Source organism: Taudactylus pleione, unplaced genomic scaffold, assembly GCF_031769625.1.
Source record: "Taudactylus pleione unplaced genomic scaffold, aTauple2 ptg000092l, whole genome shotgun sequence".
Classification (NCBI taxonomy): domain Eukaryota; kingdom Metazoa; phylum Chordata; class Amphibia; order Anura; family Myobatrachidae; genus Taudactylus; species Taudactylus pleione.
Genome location: NW_028284494.1, coordinates 3,309,878 through 3,336,393, shown reverse-complemented (window position 1 = coordinate 3,336,393; position 26,516 = coordinate 3,309,878). Strand labels below are relative to the sequence as shown.

The following is a 26,516-nucleotide window of genomic DNA, read 5'->3' as shown; positions in this document are numbered from 1 at the left end:
GAATGCCAGCTGGGGATTATTGATAGACGTCGAAATACCTACGCCTATCATAATCCCAACGCCGGTATCTAGAACGACGCGGGACCAAACAAGGTAAGTAGGGTCCACACGTCCTCATAGCCACGGGGGGTGGGAGTGGGGGGGGTTTAGGTTTAGGGCACCCCGGGGAGGGGAGGAATTTAGGGTAGGCACCCCCCGGGAGGGTTAGGTTTAGGGTGCAGGGAGGGGGTGTTAGGGTTAGGCACCCCTGGGGGAAGGTTAGGGTTATGCACCCCCCACGGGAGGGTTAGGTTTAGGGTGCAGGGGGGGGGGTTAGATTTAGGCACCCCAGGGGGGAGGTTAGGGTTAGGCACCCCTAAAGGAGGGTTAGGGTTAGGGGGGGGGGGGAAATGGGAGGGTTAGGTAGTTTACTCACCTCCGTTGGGATCTCCGCTGTTCGGCCTGCCGGCGTCAGGATTTCGACCGCCGGGCTCTCGTCCAGCGGTCATTCATACTGATCCCTCAGAAGGTTTAGGGTTGGGCTTCGGTTAGGGATAGGAATAGGTTTAGGGTCAGGATACAGTTAGGATAGGCTGTTGACATGCCGACTGTTGACATCTACAATGTCGAAATTAAGATCATGTCACGTGCCAGCATAACGTCCATTATGGTATCGAAATTTTGAATATTGACATACCACGCCCATCAGAACACCCGTAAGGAGAGGCAGCTCTATGAGCAGTCAGATTCTCCACAAATCCGCCGTTTGGTGATAAGGTCAAGTATTGAATTGCAGTATGTGTAACTAACGTAAAAACAAACTGAATAAATAGAAAAGAAAAAAAGGTTAGCGAGGACACTAAGGGGTTGATTCAAATGTGGGTGATGCCGGCGATGTCCGTGATCTAGTGCGCACATATGCTGCATGTACAGTAGCCCCAAGATTGTGCAATTTTGGAGTCATTTGGTTTGGCGTTGCTGGCATTAAAATGGCATTGCAAGGGTACATCACTGGCATTGCCTGCAAATGAATCAACCCCAATGGGGTATATTTAAGAAGCGGAAGCATTTGTAAGTCGGCACGTCTAAGCAAGTTTGACCTTGAAATGTAAAGCAACAATAATATTAAGGACAAAGCCCGGCGTGTTACGCACTTATTATTAGTGACGCTTTAAATTTTGAGGCTGCTTATAAATTTACTCCAAACGGTTTTAATTAGTTAGGAGTCATTTCAGCCAGCATGTACTGTACAATTATTGCACCAAGGCAAATCCAATTCGCGCTGTGGTGAAGAGCGGCAAATTTAAAGTGTGCAGTCACTTTTAGAGACACATATCCTGGCCTCAACGCTAAATCGCAGAGTCAAAATAAGGTTCACCAATATGCGAGCCTCACATGTAAATGTAGGCCGTTACCCTGCACACAAATAAATAAATCATTTGTACCCCGTCCATTGTAAGATGGTCTGTCCAGGTGAAAATGTCCCCCCTTTAGCTGCCTTTGCTCCTAACTCTTATTGAGGCCCTAAGCGACTTTCAGAATGTAACAAGCTCAGCCTGACTAGAGAGTGCAGCGGGATGGTAGGACCCGATCAGGCAGTGAGATATACAGTAATACTAGATACTTCATTTCCAATGAGAGATCTACACACGACTGGAACATAAAACACAACAAGAAAATTTACATGACAAAATAAAAGAAAAGATAAGCTAGCATGCCTTGTAGAGATGTAATTCTACATATCCAACTCATATCTTACAGGGAACAGTCTCCATAAAATAACATGAACGTATCGCCCAATTTTCTAATGCACGAAACACAAGGAGACATTATTCCACAGCAAAATCACATTTCCAGACAATTGTACTCAATCAATAACAAACAGAGGACAGAAGGGGTGAAGTCACCGCTACATACATTTGTCAGGCAATTACGGTATTACATGCAAGAAAGAAAAATGACACTGAGAGCTTTCAGTAAAAAACGCCTTTTGCCAGGCAAAGTTTATAGGGCCAACGGTCTTCCAAAAGCTTACAATGTCATTCAACTGGTTTATCAGGTAGCCACGAAAAAGTATTTTTTGTAAATAGTTTTGTCCTTTACATACTGGAAACCAAGGGCCAGATTCAGAGACGGTCACTAATGCGATCGCAGCTGCGATTTCATACGCAATGCAGCAGCGACAATATGCTAATTTTAGCAAAGATCACCCGAGCATAAAGACGCCCGCTGCTGCCTTGGCAGTGCGGCTTATATGCATGTGCGATGGCAAACAGTCGCTCGATCTGCGTTAAAATCGCATTAGCGTCCATCTCTGAATCAGGCCCCAAGTACAAGGGAAGGAGTTTCCCCAGCAACCAATAGAGTCTGGGGGGGGGGGGGGTTAATTTACTAAGATGGGAGTTCTATTTAAGAAGTGATGTTTCCCATATCAACCAATCAGATTCTACTTCTCATTTGTCTAGCACCTTCTAGAAGATAATACCTGGAATCTGATTGGTTGCTATGGGCAACATCACTTCTTAATAGAACTCCCATCTTAGTAAATTTACCCCTAGCTATCATTTATGTAGTATAGTATAGGAAATGATAGCGTACAATCTGACTGGCTGCTACAGGCAACACCTCCATTATTTATTTTTAGAAGCTACAGTAAATCTACCCTTAAATTCCAACAAGGTCTTGGAAGATATCACAGGAGCAGAGGTGAATGAAACTGCAGCAAAGCTGGGAAATGTGGCAGCCAGGGCAATTTGCAGATGTGTGAAGATCTAGTGATACAACCACTGAGTTCCACGTTTGTTTGGCCACGTCCCTGCATCCGGCAGATCTCATTCAGAGTTGGTCGTAAACGCCAGTTGGGGCTCTTCTCTTATGGTTATTATTTCCCGCACGCATCTTTTCGTGATGAGCGTCTTTTGCCCAGGCGACTAAGGGGGTCATTCAGACCCGCTCGCAAGCGGACTGCGTATGTTCTCCACTGCGCATGCGCACGACGGAGGGAGCTCCGTCGTGCGCATGCGCGAGACCCGGACTGCGACAGCCAAGCTGTCGCTCCGGGTCTCGCACCAAAGGGGGCGTGCTGTCGATGTTGATTGACAGCACGCCCCCTTTGGTGGGCGTGCCTACCAGACGGAGGCGTTCCCATGGGAACGCCTACCATCTGAAGCCGGCCCCACTGACATCACTAGTGATGTCAGTGGGAGTGATTTTGGCTCTGATAGAGCCAAAATCACTCCAGGGCTTGCGGCAGCGAGACCCTACCGCAGGGTCTCCGTCGCAAGCCGATGGTTGCGATGGTCAAGACCATCGCGACCATCATCATGGACGCTCGCTATAGCTGTGGGTGGTAACCCACAGCTATGCGAGCGTCCATGAGGACGCTCCAAAAAAAGGTAGGAGGGCCCTGATTCAGAGCGAGCGCTCTGGTCAGAGCGTTCAGCTCTGAATCAGGCCCTAGGTTCCCTGCTCCAAGGTGGGCCAAGATGGGGGTTTGGAGTGGGGGTGTACGCAGACAAATTGCAGCCTGTTTAGAAGGGGATGATTAGAGTAAGTTGCTATCTGATAATGATGACGGCCATTAGTTGCGACTGAACACATTTAAGACACGCCCAATTATGGAATAACTCCTGCAATCTCACAACAGGAATACAGTGTAGTCTCACACATTTCTAATCTGGAACTGAATCAGAGATGTGCGCTATTGCGGCCATTATTGCAGCGGCGGTAATATGCAAATCCTAGTTTCAGCCTTTCCCATGTGTACTTGCGAGTGCAAGACCTGAGACGCCCACTTTCAATGCCCATAAATGGTGAAACTTTGCCGGTGGGTCCAAACACTCCACTATCGCATTCATCATCGACCCTTGTACCGGCCTATGGGAGGCGCAGGGTCTCCTGTATAAACATAGACTCTGTGGCTGCTGCTCTGCAACTGAGAACACAGCCGGTTGCATAGACCCGCCCACAACGCTCCTATAACACACCCCTAAGACACTTTTTTTGTGCACCCTTCAGTCCATCTTCCAGTCACCATCCAGGAACGCACAGTTTTGTCTCACAGTTAGTAATGCCAGCAATCCCATACACAACAGGAAATTTGTGCGTACACTCAGGGTAACGCATGCACCTTTGGGGTTCTCAGAATATTTTCCGCATGCGCAGTAGCAAATAAAGAGGCCCTCTGTTTGGGAATTGGAAAGTGCTGTTAATCTATTAATATATATATTTATTTATGTGGACTTAAAAAAGTAAACATTTTATATTTTTGCCTGGATTAATTTGCTTTTAACAGGCACTATACACTTTCCCTTAATTTGCTGTGAAGTAATGAATTGTGTTTTATGTCTTTGCCCATCTCCTGTAATCACCGATGCCTGTGCTTCCCTGCAGGGACAGGGAGGCGCATTTCCTATCTAAGCAGAGTTGGTCACAGCTCACGTATGCAGCTTACTCTGCATGCTTATTGTGTAAAAGTGCTACATTTTTCTCGGGCTCATCTTACAAGCTTAATTGCAAATTGCTTCCAATCTTATGTATAAAATTCATTGGTCTGTTTGTTTGTTCATTTGTTTGTCTGTCTGTCCGTTTATGCATTCGGACACCCTAGCGTTCCCGCTAGGCTGTTTTAGCGGGGCGCGGCGCCCTGCCCTCCTTCTGGAGGGCAAAAAGCACCCTGCCCTCCAGGAGGAGGGCAAAAAGCGCCCTGCCCTAACAGCCTGCGAGAGCCGTTCTCTCCCGCGGGACGCAGTGTCCCGCGGGTGGACAAACATGGTCACCGCCAGAGAATAGACGCCGGGTGCATGCTCTCCCTTTCTGCAGCGCTTGGGGGCATGTCCGTAAGCGCCGGGCACACCCCCAAGTATGACGAAAAGGGGACGCGTCTTATAGACACGCCCCCTTTTCATAACCACGCCCCCTTTTACGCGCGCACAAGATTGCCCTCTCTAGCTCCGGTGCCCTGCCTACCGCCGGAGCTAGAGGGAACACTACACCCCATGCACCGATTGGGATGAAACCAACGTGAGTTGGTCCAGTTGGATCCTGGCCAGGTTTTAGGGGGTTAGGGTCCCAGTCGGACCTCCAGTTGGTGTACGCTGGACAGAAATTTGACCCGGAGAGCCCAATCTGAGCCTTCCACTGGATGGATTTTCATGAAAACTTCACAGAGTGGGAACATTGGATCTCAGAAGATATACTAGGGGGGTTGAGGTCCCAATCAGACCTCCCGTTGGTGTACGCTTGGCAGAAATTTGACCCAGACAGCCTGTTCTGGGCCTTCCACTGGATGGATTTGGATGAAAGCTTCACAGAGGGGCGACAATTGATCTGGGATGCCTAATGGAGTGGTTGGGGTCCTGGTTGGACCTCACGGCAGAGTGCACCGAGCAGAACTTGCACCAGTGCAGCATGTTCTGGGCCTTTCAGTGGATGGATTTGGACGACATCAGTTAATTTATACAAAAACTTCAAAGAGTGGTAACATTGGATCCCAGAAGACATACCAGGGTGTTGAGGTCCCAGTCGGACTCCCCGTTGGTGTATGCTGGGCAGAATTTTGACCCGGAAGCCTGTTCTGGTCCTTCCACTGGGTTTGGATGAAAACTTCACAGAGGGGTGGCAATTGATCTGGGATGCCTAACAGAGTGGTTGGGGTCTCGGTCACGGCAGAGTGCGCCAGGCAGAACTTTCACCCAGAGAGCCTGTTCTGGCCTTCCATTTGGATGACATCACATAATAAAACTTAATAACTTGAAGATTTAAACTTGGGCAACGGTGGGTACTTCAGCTAGTTCTGAATATCCTGAAGGTCCTGCACTTGCAGAATTCACATTTTGCCAGATTACGATATATGTGAAGAGAGGGCACATTCTTGGGGACATTCCAGAGATGGTCTTCAGCCATGGATGGTTAAAAACCATTGATGGTTTGCCACTGAAGGAGGATGGTTCTCTGCAATCGATGTCAGAGAGCCCGCAATGTGTTTTTTTAACCCCCGTTGCAGGGAGTACAGATCTTAGCTTAGTCCCTGAAACAACCTGCAAAGCCACTAACCCTTCCTTGTTAGGCCTGCTTAGTCCAGCCTCTGCATTGATGGTCATCTATGGTGTAAACCATCAACGGTTTCTCGTTGATGGCTTCCTGCCATTGATGTAAACCAACGATGGGTCCATCAATGGTAGACACATCGAAGGTCATCCCTATGTTGGATGGAGAGGTCCGTGATGTTCATGCATTTAAACAGTTTGCATATTCAGATTTTGTGTTCAACCAGACCAAACACATAGGTACATTACTAGTTTGTGAGGCCTTCTCCGAAGCCTGGAGATTAGGTCTATACCTTTATATGTGAGGATGGAACATTTGACGCTTGTGTGTAAAATCAATGCGCTTTCAGCTGCTCATTGAGAAACCGGTGTAAATGAGCTCCCATGTGTCACAAGTGACCTAATGCCTTAAACCAATGGTTCTCAACCTCAACCCTGAAGTTTTCTCAACAGGTCATGTTTTGTGGATTTCTGTCTGGGGGAGCAGGTGTGATAATTACTATTCCAGCAAAATAGATTAGCTCACCTGTGCATGATTAAAGACATTCACAAAACATGGCCTGGAGGACTGGAGTCGAGAGCCTGTACCATAAATTAAAGGTTGAACTAAACACTCTACAAGAGAGTTTCCAAAACTCCACCATTACAGTCTACGTATTAAGGTTATCCATGCTTGAACACAGGTGACTTAATAAGTACCTCAGTCAATTTGATCTATCTGGACTCAAACATATCCTTAAAACCTGGACTGTAATGGTGGATTTTTTTAAACTCTGCTCCACAAAAAAACAACAACACAGCAATGACAGTCTGTAACATAGGTGCCAGCTTTGTGGGATCTTGAACACCCCCCAATATTTGAATTGCCACTAACCATGGAATTTTTCAGTCCAGTGAAGTTGGGTGGAAAAGGTGAGCTCCCCCAATCATTTGAAGATGTTGGCTCCTGTGGTCTATAACTGACCGCACACTTACAAATAAAAACCTTTATGTACTGCATTTAATTACTGGCCAGCCTTCACTTAATTGTCCTTCTTTTAGTTCTGTTGCAGAATAGGATAACACGCTGTGGTGCAGAGATTTTGGAGGCTGTGAAATGGTCACTGTTGACATTTTGCATTGGAAATGTCACTAAGTAACCCACTTGCAATAACCTATGATGTTACTGTCTGGCAGGGATGCTAGAACAAAAGGTCAATACTAAAGTTCTCACTTCAGTGTGGTCTTCTACAGTACTTATAATTATGCTTCATCTTTAACACTACTGTAAATTTTATATATATATATATATATATATATATATATATATATATATAGTTAGCAGTTTACAGGTGAGGTCCTACCTTTTCAATTTAAATTCATATTCTCTAAGGCCCTTATACCTCCAACAGTGTCGTACATGACCCTTCATCTCCGTAATAAGTTAAAAGAATACATTTAATAGTAGAAAAAGATGGGATGTAGTTAGCATCCTGGCGATTGGGCGCTCAGAATACAGGTGTCAGAATCCAGGTACCAAAATTCCGACGCCAGCATCCTGCCGGTAAGTATTAGGGTTAGGGTGAGGGTTAGTGGTTAAACAGCTGGGGGAGGATTAGGGTTAGGCTTCCAGGAGGGGGGGTGTTAGGCTACAGGATGGAGGATTAGGGTTAGGCTGCTGTGGGGGGAAGGTTAGTGGTTAGGTAGCTGGGGGAGGATTAGGGTTAGGCTGCCGGGAGGGGGGGTGTTAGGCTACAGGAGGGGGGTTAGGGTTAGGCTGCTGTGGGGGGAGGGTTAGGGTACTCACCTAGTTGGGTTTCTGACTGGTGGGTGCAGCTGTTGGTATTGTGACCGCTGCATCATGTACCCAACCCAAAATGACGTTTATAGGATAATATCTGCATTTATTTGAGCAAGTATAACAAACTATATAAAACGGAGCTGAGGTCCTCAGGTGAATTTTGGATGGCTATCTGTTGCCCTCCGCTGCTCTGGATACTAACACCATCTGCAAACACTGTTCCCCTTTCTGCTACCATAGACCTCATGCCCACTGGCGTCATAATACAAACATTTACTATAATTTTTCCAATGTCCCCATACCCACTTCATTCATCCCTCGAACCCCAGTAGATGCAGTGACCCTGGTATTTGATTTATGCTGTTCACCTGCCAATGTATAACTGGCTGTACAGTTGAGAACAAGATTTAAAACAATCCGCTTCTTCTTTGAGAGTCAAATGACTAGCTTAGAGCTGCAACAATCTTAAGACAATGTAAAAGCAAACACTTTTTGTTATACTAAACAAAGAAAAAAAAAAACTGAATTGCCAGGTAAAATTTATAGTTCACAAGTAGATAGGTTAGAAAAAAAAATCACTGTAATCATTAATTGGGAAATATTGTATTTAAAATTTATGATTTGCTTGTAAGTGTGTGATTCTATCATTTGTTGATCAGCTTGTAAGTGTGTGATTCTATCATTTGTTGTATTGTGGTGAGGCCTCTCCTTGCTATTGGGTGTCACAGTCTTTGTATAAACATATACAGCTATGAGCTGAGAGAGAGTAATGCACCCTATTGACAGATCAGCAACATGCTTGGTGTATGGCAACAGGTTAAAAAGGTAACATTAATGCTCTAATGTTTACATCAGGCCAGGCCAACAAGTGCCTCTCCAGCTGTTGTGAAACTACAAGACCCAGCATGCTTTAGCACACATACATACATACTGCATCAGCGCACCTATTTTTGCACTAACAATCAAAAATTAGATTTTATTTTGCAGGCCTAGATTGTGTCATACCCCTGTGTTCTCTGATTAAAGGAGGGGGACAGCATTTTTCTTCTGCAAAAGGGTATGATGAATCTGAATCCTTAGATTGGGATCTGTTTTATACTTTTGAAGCATGGTTCCCAAACTCTGTCCCCAAGGCACCTGACAGTTCAAGTTTTAAGGATATCCATGTTTAAGCACAGGTGACTTCATTAGTACCTCAGTTTCAGTATACCATCTGTGCACAGGCATGGATATTATTATAATCCTGGACTGTCAGGTGCCTTGAGAACCAAGTTTGGGAAACCCCGTTTTAAGGAACATATTTTGCAACTTCCCCTTGAACTTCTGGAAAATACATTTACAATTAGGATAAAATGACCTACCCTAGATATAGATTCATAGTTTTCAAAATCATAAATGGACAACATACAGAATATTTCTCCTATCATTTCACTAGGATTAAGTTATCATTTCCCAATGAGATGATTGGTTGCAGCCATGTGAATATTAACGTGCAGGCCATAAAATATGCATTCAATTTAATACATTGTTTACAATAAGTTTTTATTACCTTTTTATCTGAAGCAAGGAGTATGTGTGACAAGGGAACATTATTGCATTACAGGTAAGCCTGATTAAGCCCCAATGGAGCAAGAGGCAACATTCTAGGTCTAAAGCCCCCACTCCCTATATTTGCCATTAAAATAACACATAAGAATAGGTTAGAGATTTTTTTAGGCCCCCCCCAGTGCTCACTGGGCTATGGGCAGTAGCATAGGCTGCCTAATAGATGATCCAATCCGTTATGACGCACACTCCTCAGAAATGAGCAATGACTGAAGACCAGGACACTTATCTGCATTTCATCGTAAATGCCATAGCAACAACAATGAAATCCCTAATAATAAAGAGCCCTGAACACATGTATGTATGTATGGCCTTGAAATAGGAAAATGGACGCTTACTAATGTGTGTGACTGTAATATCAATTTACTGATGTAACAGTGGGTGTGGTCTCACAGCAAGTGACCTTCACATTTGAATTAACATGGGAGATTCCGTCTTTTAACGCACAAAGCTCTCACGTCCACGAGCATTAAGGTGACCAAACATCTCAACAGTCATGGTACAGGGCATGCTTTCAGAACATCTACAGAAATGTTGATTTATCCTTTATAAATGCACACTGAGTACATAACAATGTCAATATCTGCAAATGGAAAATAAAGGGCTTGTAATTGTGTAGCCCATTACGTGGTGTTATTTTAGCAAAAAAACAAAAAGTAATATAATATGTAAATAGAATATTCAAACCAGACTGCAAAAAAAAAAACATTTCACCCTCATGAACATGTTATATACACATAAATATATTGTAAATGTAATACTTGTGTGTGTGTATATATATATATATATATATATAATATTTTATAAATATTTATATATTATATATAATACATATACTTTTACATACTCAACATATAGCGTTCTATGTACTAAGAACATAAGTGCCGCTCCACTGCTTGTCTAGAGCACGCATACACAAGTATGGCGCATACTATTATATCGGAGATCACAATGAACACATGCATTAAAATCCATATTCTTCGAAAACCTTTATTGATATTGCTACAGCCATTACATAAAGCATATGGAAGGCTTATGGCTTAAAATGCTGTAATGAGAGATGAACTGTAATCAGCTTAGACGTGGACGAAGGCATAAGTGTTCTCTGCTTCTACATTAAAAGGTTTACAAATGACAACAAAACAAAAGACAACAAATTGCCACAATATGCAAATGACGATGAACACAACCAACATAAAAGTGTTGGAAAAACTCTTTTAAAAACTATTTTGAAGATGCAATTTTTAAGTCATTTGTTTATGGCACAATTTACTTTTTTTTTGTAGTGTCAACATCCATCAGACAAGCGTGATGCCATATTAACATGTTATCTGCTGCGAACGCACATATGAACCTCTGTCATGCATCTGCGGCTGCAGGTAACTTTACTTTCCCTGAATGTAAACTAGTTCAAGTGGCAGCATAAATAGGCAAGAGGTTTATCACACTGCTGGCCTGGACACATTAACCCCTTTATCGCCACAAACTCGCTCTTCTCTGCCAGGCCAAACATAAGCATTTGGCATGAGAAAAAAAGTCAAAATCTGCATTAGTCGTGTTGCTCTTAAAGTGCAGCTCTGGAGGAACGAAAATATCTGAAATAATTACAATGTGCTTAATTAACCTTAGTTAATACATACATGCCATACATGTATTAAAAGGTATATAGCATGTTAGATAAGTTTAGTATAGTAGGAAAAGTATAGATGCAGGAACAGGTGGGTAGATATGGGTCATCCTATTAACTATTTGAATTACAGCGGTTATGTTAATGCGACAAGGAACCCTATTTTTACAGTCTATCCAATGTTCCCAAACACCACAGAGTTACATATTCAAAGGAATCACTTTATACAGCATCATATGAGAGCAAGCAGTGTAGCTAATGGCAAAGTGCTACAAATGGCCAGACCTGTGGCACAAAGCTGCACACGGCCAGCAATGTAACCATTTTCCTACGCCATGCCGCTGCTCACCCATCCTGTACATAATCTAGTCAGGCTCTAGAATGAGCATCCGGGTTCCTCATGATACTCGCACATCATGCTTGTTTGCTAGAACCTAGAACCAGCTTGTGTGAGTCACAGCAACATTTTTCTATTCAGTGGCACTATATTGAGTGGCACATATGCACTGGCTTGTTTAAGTCTTTCTGCCCTCACCGAAAGAAGGAAACACACACACACACACACACACACTAGTGAATAATAATAATAATTAAAAAAAACGTGTCCTCTGAATTAAGAACCATACAGTTTACATTATAATTAAAAACACCTCTGGAAACATGTACTAGGAAATCTAGCATCTCTAGGCAAAATAACTGACATACACATATGTCAAGTCAGAACAATAAAAGAATGCACTTAGTCTTACACTGGGCATCAGTAGATGCCCTGGAGTCTCACTCCAAACACTTTACACACTGATGAGCATTTAACCTCTGTTACCAAACTACAAGGAGATTATTAACCCTTTACGAGACAGGTGGCCTGGTATGCATGACTGCTGCAGCAGCTCAGTCCCACTGCTGGCTGCTTGCACAGTATCATTAACCCTTGCACTACCGCCACACCAGCTAACTCACTTTTACAATGCACAAAATAAGCAGAGAAGGGCATCTGACAACCAGCAGCCCACGAAGCATACTCCCCCCCTCCCCCCCCAGTTATCTGCAGAACAGGTAGATGTTCTTACCTTATTTGAGGCCATCTCACTGACAGAGTGCCTGGTTTGTAAGGTTTCCAGCTGGTCCAAGCACCAGTCCAGCTCCTCCAGGGTCTCGCTGGCCAGTTTTTGGTAGGCCTCCTCTGGAAAGAGATAGGAGAAAGGGTACTGAGTTTTCAAACGTTTCACTGGGCTAACATCAAATTCCAGAGGGTCCATTCTTCCATACACTGCCATGCTCGCATGACCAGTGTTCATACATGAGGGATCCTTCATAATGTTACAAAAAACACTCTGGAGAGAAAAAAGTCCCAGCCACTGACTGACAAGTGCCCTGTAATTCCACCAGTCCAGCCTGCGGGTGACAGTTCCCTGTTCCTCTAGCCTGTGCTAAGAAATCCCATTAGCCATAAAAGGCCTGCGCCCTGTGTCACAGGGTTATTCTCCTGGATAAGAGTTCTTATCTTCCAGGCTGGGGAGTCATAAAAAGCCAATGTGCAAATGTCTATGACAGGATCCCTGTCCTCCCTTCTCCTGCCTGCAGTACTGGAGCAATTTAGTGCAACATGAATCAGCTGGCAGGAGTGATGAGCATGTCTCCTGGTCCCTCCTCTGCAATGTCTTGGAGCACAATGCTATCCATAGCTCCACATGGATTGGGGAGAGTGAGGAGGGGAGTCCTGGTCTAGCCCTGCTGCTGCTGCTGAGTATCCAGGCTCCAATGTGACATCCTCATTCTCATCCAGCTAAGGGAGCCTGCCGCTTCCTTTGAACCAAAACCAAAAGCTGCACTGAATATGGGGGAGGGAAGGAAATCCTGGCATGGAGCAGACAGCTGGATCCCCAGCACACACTGCAGAGAGCCTGTCATTACCACTGCAAGCTACTGCTCCCTGTTGCTTGGCTAGACCTCTGCTAGGGATGTGCAACATTATTGATACAATGTACAAATACAAACAATATCACACATTTCTCAGTGTCTGTAGCACATGCTTTAAACAACCACCAAAAAAATACTGAATTGCAACAGGGATGTTCTGCCAGAAAGAAGTTTTAAAGTGCAGCAGGAGAATGCTGTGTGTGGGTGTTTTACTGTTAATCTAATACTGTATAAGCAGGAGGTACAGCCTATGGCTTGGACGTCTAGCTTGGACTAGTAGTTCCACAACAGTTTCAGAGCCACCTGTTGCATACCTAATTTAGGGGGTCTATGTACTAAGCCTCTGAGAGAGATAAAGTGTATGGAGATAAAGTACCAGCCAATCAGCTCCTGTCACTTTACAGGCTATGCTTGAAAAATGACAGTTAGGAGCTCTCTCTCTCTCCAAGGCTTAGTACATAGACTTCATAAAGTGATTTAATCTAGAACACCGACAGTAACTCAGAAAACAATATTAATGGTCCATAAAAACTACAGTGCGCAAATAAAAATAGTGAAGATGAAATAAGTACTTTGTAGGCTGATTTACTATTTACTATTCCTAAATTTCCACACAGCCATCAGGATGACAAACACATCACATATCCCTGTATCTAGATGTGTAGGGATCATGTTATGCAGCACTTGTTAGTAATTTCCCCAAAATGACTTTATTAGACTAGTATGCTGTACAGAAGCAGCAATTACCTTTTTACAGAACCATAATACTATGCAGGTATACAATCACATACATCTTTTTTTTTTTCCCCACAACATTTGTGTGTAAAAATGACATTGATACGCAATGTACACAGTGTGCTGCTGTGATTTACATAACAATTATATGGAGATTTTCCTGCCTGTGACTCAGTCTATGGGAGAAGAAACAGTACACTAGGTTACAGGGTAAGCCGTATTGTTCCCACAGATTAACTGTATATATCATTTATTTCAAGGATTTGTTTCTAAATTGTATTATTTACCAACTGCAGCTGTAACAGGCTGATCTCTTATTGTTCTATGTCCTGTCTGACACCCCATCAGTACAGTACACAGTAACATGTGCATCATCTAACCACATAGCAGTTAAACATTATTTTATAAAATGATGATTTATATGCGCAATTTTAAGTCACAGAGGAAATAGTATGCTAAGTATGAATGATGCCATAAAAAAAAAATGGGGAAATAAAATACATTTGTGACAATGGAAAAGCGATTCTTTCCTACGTACATACACAATGCAGATTGTGGTGCAATTTGCAGGATAAGAGCTGTTGCATTTTTCTTGCATGCACATTGTTTTCTCCGGGTCAGTCGGCTAAATAGGTGCGCATGAGAATATAAGTGAAATTAAAAAAATAACATTAAAAACAAGTTGTTTTTTTATTTTATGCATACAACAAATCAAATTGAAATTGAGATTCTACTGACCTCTTAGTTGAACCCTGCAGTCTACTTTTGAGCTAAGATTTCAATTATAACATAACTATGGAACTTGCCCAATGTCTATCAATATATACCGCATGCCTCACACTCCAACTATTTTGCCATAATCAATAAATTCTCCCCAATGGCATATACAGCTGTCCCTCAGCCTATTCTCACTTTCTTGTTACTGTCATATTGTCACCACAAAGACTGTAAGGGGAAGGCGTTGGGCTCCTTACAGTATAGGCCAGTTCCCCTTGCTAAGAGACCAAGCTTTGGGGAAAGCAGAGAGCAGTTGGGCAACAGAAACCTGCAACAACCCATAAAATAAGACTCAGAATGAAAGAAATGAATATTAGTATGTGGTATAATGTTGATGAGATATTTTACTTCATTGCCCTTATAATCTGAAGCTGGCCATAGAATGCACCATAGTATAGGCAGCATTCCGTCACGGACGTTGCAACGGTCCGATATTCAGAGCATCTTCACACACGGCACTGTGAGCCTGATTCAGATATTATGCTATGTCGATATTTTCGCATTGGAGCGATTAACAGTAAACTGCGCATGCGTCTAAGTTGCACGGCACATGAGTTAAGGTACATTAACGTAGTCTGCTGACTCTCTAATTGCAGTGTGACTGACAGTCAGAGAGCGTTTGGGGAAGGTAATGAGAAGTGGCAACAAAGAAAGCAGACGTGTCTCGACCATTCCAGGGGCTTGTCACATCCTGCGCCTGTGATCCTGTACGGAAGAAAAATGGCTGCTGTGCCTCAGTTCCCGAGCCCATTCTGCACGACCATAGGGTCACTCAGAAGACTGATAATAGAAGGATCTGCTACTGATGCTGCCTCTTTGTAGGCAGATTCTTGGATCTACAGAGCCGCAGGTGGGAGTCTCAATACGTTCCTCAGCGTCGGCATATTCTCGCACATCAGCTGCGTACAAAGATGCAGCAGCTGCAGCATGACCGTACAACTCTGAATTAGGCCCTATATATGGAGGGCGATGTAGTTATGAGACCGGCGGGCCGCTATGCTGCAGGTCTCAATTCCGATGCTGGAAGCACGACAAGGGACTTGAGATAGGTATCTTAATCCTGACGCCAGAATCCAGGAGGACGACAGCCCGAACAAAAGTAAGCCGGGGTGCCCTTAGTGTTAGCGGCTGGGGGGGAGGGTTAGGTTTAGGAGGCATAGCGGGGTCAGCGTTATGTTTTGAGAGGGAGGTTAGGTGTTAAGCACCCCTAGGGGGGAGGGTTAGGGTTAGGCACCACGGGGGGATTAGGGTTAGGCACTAAAGGGGGAGTATTAGGGTTAGGCACTAAGGGGTGAGACTTGGGTGTAGGCACTAACAGGGAGGGTTAGGGTGCGAGGTGGGGAGGGTAAGGCTACAATAAAGAGATACCAACCATCGGGATGCCGCTGTCGGTATATTGACAGGAGGTATCCAAACAGCCGGCATTACATATCGATTCCTATGGAGGTGGTCTCCATTCACAGCATGAAGTTGGTTGAATGATGGTCAGGTGGATTGGACAGGTTTAATAACCAAACCAAACAATCCAGACCATTTTCAGGCTGTGAACAATTACAGGTCAGGTCCATACAGTGAATGATAATCGTTCAAACCAGCCATTTGGTCAGCCGGCTGGCACGTTGTCATGCAGTATATGGCCAGTCTAACAAATACTGACAGTCCTGAGATATAAAGTACAGCAACAAATATTTAGCTGTAAGATTATGATAGGGCTGTCATCTTGTCTCCATAGAGGCTTGGCTAACCATTAGAGTGCATGGACTGGGCCCTTTAAAAATGTATAGTAAATACTGCTAGTGCATGCATGATAATGTACCAGATTAATAACAGCAATACATTGTAGAAAATACACCATAGTCCTGTGCAGTATAATGTAACATATGTATAATGTATAGTTCAAGTGCACAGTCTTGAACTTGATCCATACTTGCCAGTTCTCCCTGATTGCATCTTACCCCCATTATGAAACTGTAATATATATTTAAAAAAAATCTGAGATATCTACATTTAACTGGGATCATTAGTATAATTTCCCTGCATTGGTTATAAGGCACAATGGTCCCTATGGCTACATGCATTTTCTGAAAAGTATCAGTGTGTTTTCATCAACATGTAGATCTTACTAACTGCTTTGGGGCTCATTTACATGTGAATGTAGAGCTGGCCATCCACTACACGATTTTCTGTCAGATATCTGTCAAATCTGGCTGGTTGGAATGAAAACCTGGTAATGTATGGGAGCAAATGACAGTCGGTCATATGGTTTTAAACACTGAAAAAAGGCTAAAAAAAATTGTTCAAATTGGTTACATTTGTGTGTTTTAACCAATTTGTCTGAACAACCATTTTTGGCTATTTTCCAGTGTTTGTGAGCAAATGGACAATTGTCATTTGCTCCCATACATTACCAGGTCTTCATTCCAACCAGCCAGATTGGACAGATATCTGACAGAAAATTGTATAGTGGATGCCCAGCTTTAGTCAATGCTATGACACGCCCCTCAGATGTAGCAGTACACGCCCACTTTGCCGCGGCACATAGGTGCTGCTTTCACAATCTCCATGAAAAGCTTTTTCAAAAGTAGGTAAGTATGACCTGATCCCTAGAGGAGGGGGGTGGACCCTAAGGTAGTGGTGTACACTAGGGGATTCCCCTGTACCTCTGTGGGCCAGTCTGACCCTGCTCAGATGTCAGGTTGCTCAGTGGTTAGAATCAGTGTGAAGACAATGTCAGCTGCCTAGGATCTAGCCCTGTCAGATATACTGCCGTCAGATGTCGAGCATGTCATTTGTTCCTACACACGTGAGGCCTCTTGTCCACACATCCAGTGATTAAGCAATCTTATTTAAGGACAGTATAACTCATACAGTGGAGACAGGAAAGGGCAACAATGAGATGTCAAGATTCCTTTAACCAGAAATGCCAACATTTATATATAATCTACAGGAAGACTGTAGACAGGCAAACCATACTGTATCACCCTAACAGAATATTATCACATTGGTGACCTACTGTATATAATATGCATACATAGAAACATACTCGTTGATTTCTGCTAATTGTATCCAAATACTGCAAAGTGACCCAAGTACATAAATACAGGTGACATTGTTCAGTGATCATATTTAGGGAGAGATCTATTAAAAAACCAGTACATGCTGGCAACTATTATATACAGATTTGCCATAGGACTTTCGTCACCATTTATACAGATATTATTTACATATAATAGCATTACTTGTACTGTATTAGTCTATGTATAAAAGATAATCTTGAGTTGAATTGTAGCGTTTCCTCATCAGCAGAACCCTCACTGCAATGATGTGACCACATAATCGGGTGACATATACGATAGACATACGAACTTGGGGTCTAAGAGAAATATCTTTATTTATAAAAAAAAAAGTATCCTAAAGAGGCCCAGGATACTATTCTAAATCTAAATATATAATTATTATATACAGTAAATAAAACACATAAAATAACATGGTGCAAAGAGCAATGATATTCTGTAACCCATGGCAACCAAATATTATGTTATAGCAGCATCTCAGACTAATAAAAACTGATAGCTGATTAGGTGCAATGGGTCACATTGTGCTATGCCGTCTATAGTGTGCGTACAAGATCCCATCTTCACCCCGTGTTACAAAAAAGTTATTTTGAAAATGGAAATGTGTCTGCCAGCTGTGTACTGCAGCTGATGGGCAACAAATGTTTGGAAGACCCAGCTGGACAGCGCTGGTTGTGATCCATGTTATAGAAGCAATATCTGGAGCATAGGCAAATATTTTAAGAGATCTATTTAATCTTTCCTTTGCTGTCTTTTTTTTTTTTTAATGGAATAATGAATCAGTGGGAGGTTGGGGACATATTGGGAACATATAAGAACATGAATGTATCACCTGGGAGATTCTGCACTGGGAAGTGGCATTTATTGCTACCGGGGTGCTGGAGCATGGAAACTAAACAGCATGTACGCATCCTAAAGCATTACTATTATCCTTTATTTATATGTCGCCAACAAGTAAGCGTAGCGCTGCACAGAGAAACAATTGAACTGAAAACACAAGCACTTCAATACAGAAAGGAAAAAAACAAACAAAACAAAACCGTACAGTGGGATAGACTACACAATGAAGTAAGGTGACAACACATGTGATAATAAAACCATCCAACTCAGTGATCCAGTGGGTGAGTAAAAAAAATATCTTAATAATAATAATAGCTTAGGTTAAAGCTGACTGGCTCCCTCACCTCCATCAGGGACAGGCAGCTGTCTGTCTCTCTCACTTACTCACTGTCTGACAGGTCCTCCTCCTGGCGTTGTTGTGCACAGTTCGGGCAGCACCTCCATTGCTCCTCTTCTTGGGCACTGCGCACCATACACAGAAAGAGCGGGTTTGCGTGCTCAGAGTGACGTCATTGCGTACGTCACACGTGTAATCTGACGGTCTACATGCTATTGCTGGCAGTGGTAGTGTTCATTTTAGCACCCTGCATCTGTTAAAACCCATGCAGTTCCTCTTTCCTGCCTGGGCTATCACGCTCTGCTCTGGTGCTTCTAGCACACAAACTGCTGAATCTCAGCAGTTTGTTGCATCAGCTGAGTGTGCTAGAAGCACCAGAACAGAGAGAAACACCCCAGGCAGGATAGAGGAACTGCACCTGTTGTGACAGGTGCTGGGCGCTCGAATGAAGACTACAGTGGCGCTACTTATAACAACTTAACAAGGCAGGTGAGCAAACTAGCTCCTCCTGCTCAGGGGTGGGCAATGCCAGGCAATTAAATCGGTTCCTAACCGGGCGGCCATGGACATAAATTACATTTAAATTCAGGCAGATCAGTGATCTGGCTAATGGGTGGTCTGGAGTCCAGACCACCCATTAGCCAGATCTCCAATCCGTCTGAATTTAAATGTAAACTACGTCCGCAGCCGCCCGGTCCACCCATTAGATTCGCTCTGCCAGGCCCACCCATGACTCTGCTGCACTGGCTGCCTGATCCTGCCTGTCACAGGTGCTGTAGCGCAGCTGTAAAGGCACTGGGATGGCGCCTCTCCAGCCCGGAACCACCCTGCAATGCTTACCCCACGGACTGCATTGTACCGGCCCTGTCTGTGATGGCACTGAAACAATAACCTATTTACTCATCTTCTCTTGCAAAATTGTGAAATAAACTTAACGTGACAGATGTGACATTGGTCTGTTTACTTCCGTGTAGCAATGGTTCCCAAATTGGGTGCTGTGGCACACTGGGGTGTCGCGGGGCACTTGTAGGGGTGCCACAAGTTGATTGTCCAGGACCAAATAAAATTATTTATGGTCACTTTGATAGGCAAAACCAGTGTTGGTGGCTTCCAATCATAAAAAATATGTGGACAAACGGAAGTGCAATCCTGTCCACCATACAACTGAGCCTAAGGGTGACAATTCAGCACAATCTACTTAATTTATTAATATCTCAATAACAACATTTTGGCCTAGGGGTGCCGTGAAAAGAATTACTGATACTCTAGGGTGTTGTGATTCAACAAAAGTTTGGGAACCACTACCTTGTACATTGTTTAGTGAACTTTTTAGCTGTCTTTCCAAAGGAAATGTGACATACCTCAGGCTTTAAAACTTAAAAGTATATGCTTGAGATATACAGAAAGATAACAGATTTTAAAGGGACAAAGTCATACTTAGCATTGTCTTTCACTGTCTTTCACTGTAAGACATTCCTTTATTGGGATGTGACAAGTGGAATTATTCAACTTCTAAGAATGTAAAAATAAAAATTAAAAGTATTTAAATCCCCTCAATTGAACTAAATGCTACATACAGCACATAAGTAACAGAAATTGTCAGTCATGTCTGTGCCACCCTGTTTGCAAATATTACTCTTTGAACCTAAATTGAATCATGCTGTATGTTAGTGATGTCATTAGGGTATTTTATGAACTCTTATAGAGTTCATGGGCGTGCCGATACAAACTCACAGGTACATTTTTGTCTGAATAGGTGAATATATAATCTCTGCTCATGACAACATAACAATAACAGTATACAGCCAAAGAAAGTACAGAACAGGTAATCTCACTCAATGGCAGCGCTAGATAAAATGAAGAGGTGTGATCCATGCCGTTACAAAGGACGCTATATAACTGTACAGGAACAGGGAGTAACGCTATAAATTCTACCCACAAAGGACACTACAAGACTGTACAGGAACAGGGAGTAACGCTATAAATTCTACCCACAAAGGACACTACACAACTGTACAGGAACAGGGGTAAAGCTATAAATTCTACCCACAGAGGACACTACACAACTGTACAGGAGCAGGGGGTAACTCTATAAATTCTACCCACAGAGGACACTACACAACTGTACAGGAACAGGGGGTAACTCTATAAATTCTACCCACAGAGGACACTACACAACTGTACAGGAACAGGGGGTAACTCTATAAATTCTACTCACAAAGGACACTACAAAACTGTACAGGGAACAGGGGGTAACTCTATAAATTCTACCCACAATGGTCACTACAAGACCGTACAGGAGCAGGGGGTAACTATAAATTCTACCCACAAAGGACACTACAAAACTGTACAAGAACAGGGGGTAACTCTATAACTTCTACCCACAGAGGACACTACAAAACTGTACAGGAACAGGGGTAACGCTATAAATTCTACCACATTGGTCACTACAAGACTGTACAGGAGCAGGGGGTAACTCTATAAATTCTACCCACATAGGACACTACAAAACTGTACAGGGAACAGGGGTAACTCTATAAATTCTACCCACATAGGACACTACAAAACTGTACAGGGAACAGGGGGTAACTCTATAAATTCTACCCACAAAAGGACACTACAAAACTGTACAGGAACAGGGGCAACTCTATAAATTCTTCCCACAAACGACTCTACAAAGCTGTACAGGAACAGGGGGTAACACTATAAATTCTACCCACAAAGGACACTACAAAACTGTACAGGAACAGGGGGTAACTCTATAAATTCTACCCACAAAGGACACTACAAGACTGTACAGGAACAGGGGGTAACTCTATAAAATTGTACTCACAATGGTCACTACAAAACTGTACAGGAACAGGGGGCAACTCTATAAATTCTACCCACAAAGGACACTACAAAACTGTACAGGGAACAACGGGTAACTGTAAATTCTACCCACAATGGTCACTACAAAACTGTACAGGAACAGGGGGTAACTCTATAAATTCTTCCCACAAAGGACACTACAAAACTGTACAGGAACAGGGGGTAACTCTATAAATTCTACCCACAAAGGACACTACAAAACTGTACAGGGAATAGGGGGTAACTCTATAAATTCTACCCACAAAAGGACACTACAAAACTGTACAGGAACAGGGGACAACTCTATAAATTCTTCCCACAAAGGACACTGCAAAACTGTACAGGAACAGGGGGTAACTCTATAAATTCTACCCACAATGGTCACTACAAAACTGTACAGGAACAGGGGGTAACTCTATAAATTCCACCCACAATGGTCACTACAAAACTGTACAGGAACAGGGGGTAACGCTATAAATTCTACCCACAAAGGAAACTACAAAACTGTACAGGAACAGGGGGTAACACTATAAATTCTACCCACAAATGAAACTACAAAACTGTATAGGAACAGGGGACAATTCTATAAATTCTACCCACAAAGGAAACTACAAAACTGTACAGGAACAGGGGGTAGCTCTATAAATTCTACCCACAAAACAAACACAAGGAAGCTGTCCATTTATACACAGGGCTGTTAGAATTGAAATAATCCTTACTTAGAACACTCTGCAGCATGTTCTAAGGCTCATGTTGAAGAAAAATGTACCCATCTGTCTGTTAATACCTGCCTAATTTTATTACTGTGTTTGTTCCCAACTGAAAAGTGCAATGGAATGTGCTGTCGCTAAATACATTTCAAGAAGTAAATAAAATAAATAATAATAGGTAGAAGTTGAGTTATTGGAAAGAACCAGGTATTAAAAGCTCATCTTAATTTTTAGCCCTTAGAGAAACATTTATTTACCATCATATAGGTCAACTCCATAAAAAACAGGCACAGTAGTTTTTACAGACTAGCATAGAGGACGTGGGGATCAGTGATGGACAACAGGCATCTGCCTGGGATCCACATACAACCTCATTATTCACCCGGGTCACCCTTTCCCTGTTTCACACAGGAGCAGACAGCAGCTGGCCTGGCAGTTTATTCTGATGCATCACCCACATGGTGTAATGTTCATGCGATGACAAACAGAATGAGTAAATCATAACGGCTCCCTGCTCTAGTCTCAAGGATGAGACTGAACTACTCTGGCGTCATGCAACCTTCTTCTCTTGCAGACATACATGCTTGTCACTATGGGGATGGGTGATGTAGTTGTTGACCCCTTATGCAGAACGAGTGTGGGCTACTGTCTTAACCCTACCTTATTATCCATCATGGGGATGGCCAGTTAGAATAAAACTTTTATGACCTTACACCTAGCTGCAAATAAGGACCAAAGGCCACATGTGAGGTCTGTTAAAGGTACAGGTACGTTGGACTGAAAATAGGCACAAAAGGAAAGTGCACAGTACAGTATGAAAAGTCTAGACCAGTCCAATAAAGACCAAGACTAAAAAGGCAGCAATGAAAGCCATTGCAAGTACTTAGTGTACTATTTCTGATTACACTGCAGATACATATGTTAATATATAACTCAGGTACAGTACAGTAAGCTAAATATATAACAGATATATACCTTTGACATCATATAACACTGGTATCTGTTCATATTGTCTCCCAAACACAGGTCTGAAAAACCAATGTTCCATTCCCCAGAGCTATGTATGACTGGTACCACCGCTAGGGTAATGGATGAAGCCTATGCCCACACTAGGGAATAATGATAATAGCTTTTTCTTCAGAACTGGTTTATTTCAAGTACTTCAATGTCATAATTCACATGCGCTGCTAGGAGGTGACTCTCACACGCACTGCTGGGAGGTGACCCTCATATGCACTGCTAGGAGGTGACTCTCACATGCACTGCTAGGAGGTGACTCTCACATGCACTGCTGGGAGGTGACACTCACATGCGCTGATAGGAGGTGACCCTCATATGCACTGCTAGGAGGTGACTCTCACATGCACTGCTAGGAGGTGACTCTCACATGCACTGCTGGGAGGTGACACTCACATGCGCTGATAGGAGGTGACCCTCATATGCACTGCTAGGAGGTGACTCTCACATGCACTGCTAGGAGGTGACTCTCACATGCGCTGCTAGGAGGTGACTCTCACATGCACTGCTGGGAGGTGACACTCACATGCGCTGATAGGAGGTGACCCTCACATGCGCTGATAGGAGGTGACCCTCACATGCGCTGCTAGGAGGTGACCCTCACATGCGCTGCTAGGAGGTGACCCTCACATGCGCTGCTAGGAGGTGACCCTCACATGCGCTGCTAGGAGGTGACCCTCACATGCGCTGCTAGGAGGTGACCCTCACATGCGCTGCTAGGAGGTGACCCTCACATGCGCTGCTAGGAGGTGACCCTCACATGCGCTGCTAGGAGGTGACCCTCACATGCGCTGCTAGGAGGTGACCCTCACATGCGCTGCTAGGAGGTGACCCTCACATGCGCTGCTAGGAGGTGACCCTCACATGCGCTGCTAGGAGGTGACCCGCACATGCGCTGCTAGGAGGTGACCCGCACATGCGCTGCTAGGAGGTGACCCGCACATGCGCTGCTAGGAGGTGACCCTCACATGCGCTGCTGGGAGGTGACCCTCACATACGCTGCTAGGAGGTGACTCTCACATGCGCTGCTAGGAGGTGACCCTCACATGCACTGCTAGGAGGTGACTCTCACATGTGCTGCTAGGAGGTGACCCTCACATGCGCTGCTAGGAGGTGACCCTCACATGTGCTGCTAGGAGGTGACTCTCACATTCGCTGCTAGGAGGTGACTCTCGGCCTTAAAGAAAACAATGGGGCTCATGCAGCATTGGACGCACTCGCATCTGAACATCTGGCAAGCAGTGAAAGACGTGTACATGGAAAAGCGCATTTACAGGTATAAGCTCACTGACACATCTAAAGAAGTGCCCTGCTCTACAACACTGGCATATATGCCAAGTTTACGGCAGGAATAATTACCGAGTACTGTAGAGAAAGTGCAGGCATATTGTAGAGATGTTCCTTGACGGTGCTAGTAGTATATTTGTACATACAGTAGTATAATAATGTCACAAAGTGTCATATACTCGAGAGATTATCAGACAGTTTTATTAATAATTTCTAAAGGGGCATTTTTCCATATAAAATATAACTCAAATTAAAAATTCTAATTAAATTAAATGCACACATAAAAAATCATATGGGAGTCTACTTTCCTGCCGTATTTCAAATAGAAATATCAATTGAGCAATGTGCACGGATTCGTACAATTTCGAGTAGCAGCCACTCTAATTCATTAAGTAGTATAATGGGGTGGGTCAAGTCACAGTGAGTCAATGGTTAGCTGGTGCTGACAATTATCATCATCATCATCATCACTAGTAGCATCCAGCCCTTCAACCCTGGAAAGAGATACGCCTCCTTACAGGTGTATATGTAAATGCCTCCAGACCTACCTCAGAAGCAATGACATGAACATGCCCATAGCAGTGAGGGATTAACAACAGGACAGATGGGGCGATCACCCAGGTGCCCCCACATATGGCGACATCACCAGCGTGTGGGGCACTGTAGCATATTGTGAAAATGGGGTTTCTGTGTGGCATAATGTCAATTTGAGGCACTACAGCGTGTTTAACACATTTGTGGTGCTGGGAGTAGAGTATTTACACATTATATTTTTTAATAACATCGCCAGCATATATTATTTACATTTTTATTGGTAAGGATCCATACAAGTAAGTTGCCCCACAGCCCCCCAAATCTTAATCCTGCCCTTACTGTATTCCTCCTCCTATACTGTACTCCAGCCTCTCTCTACTTTTGTCCATTCTTCATCACCAAGTGTCAGGAGTACACAAAGCCTGCATATGGATGTATGCACACACATTTTTCTTGTCTTGAAATGCGCATTTTTACACAGAGAAAACCTAGATGACCTCTATGTGCGGATGGTTGGGGTAACAGTGGTGACCACTGCTGCATTGGCTGCAGATCCTGAGTGGTGCACGGCTATTGCATCTGTTTCTTCAGCTTCAGGCCCTGAGATGAGATTGCTAGGTGAGATTATATATCTCTTGGCCAAGCCGCCCAGGTACTCTTTCCCTTTCAGACATACAAAACGCTGCAGTAACCTTTCACCTTGATGGGCTGCCACAATACGACTTCTTTCACTTGACACTGCTCTTTTCCTTGCCACTGCATCACTAAGTTAGCAGGATTTGCATGAGCCACATATTTACAACAAGCAGTGCAGAAGGAGCTAAGGGGCTCAATTTCTTAAAATGCATCGATAAGGCTAATTTTCTAGCACCGTTAAAATCACATATCACCGAAATCTATCATCCAAATGCTGGGACCGGGACAAAGGATTCCTTTACATCTTCATCAGGCCAATGTCAGTGTTCACCAGTGACCTCTCCAAGCAGGCTATGGGTTTCAGCTGCTCCCGGCAAGCAGGTCGGGGTCCTTTGGTCAGGTATGCAATGGGAGTGGGGAATGGAGAAAGGTATACTGCTATGGCCCACTGGAAGTACTTTGAGGAAAATATGAGTACGGTTTCTATACCTACAGGTACAGAGTAGGCACAAGGGGAATTGCTTCCTGAAGTGGTACAATGGGAGAACAGAGGGAAGATCCACAGAGGAGTAGGATGCTCTGCCGGCACTGGAGGAGGGTGGTGATTGCACTGACTGGGAAAGCGCTGACTGCACGGAGTGCGGATACTGGAGCACCGTTGGTACAGAAGGTGGACTCAGAGATAGTACTAGGATGGAGGTGCACTGAGTATACCACGTGCAAATCCAGACACACCAGAGAGAGGTTCAGTGATTGTACTC

General features: G+C 43.8%; 1 protein-coding gene across 3 annotated transcripts in view; it reads right to left on the bottom strand.

Moving 5' to 3' along the window:
* The window catches only part of PDE4D (phosphodiesterase 4D), a 968,852-nt gene that overhangs the window by 88,980 nt on the left and 853,356 nt on the right, over nt 1–26,516 (bottom strand). For all 3 annotated transcript variants that reach the window (XM_088469385.1, XM_088469386.1, XM_088469387.1), the window contains one exon: nt 12,109–12,221. In XM_088469385.1, the coding sequence (XP_088325511.1) occupies nt 12,109–12,221 (113 nt within the window). The remainder of the gene's footprint in view (nt 1–12,108; nt 12,222–26,516) is intronic.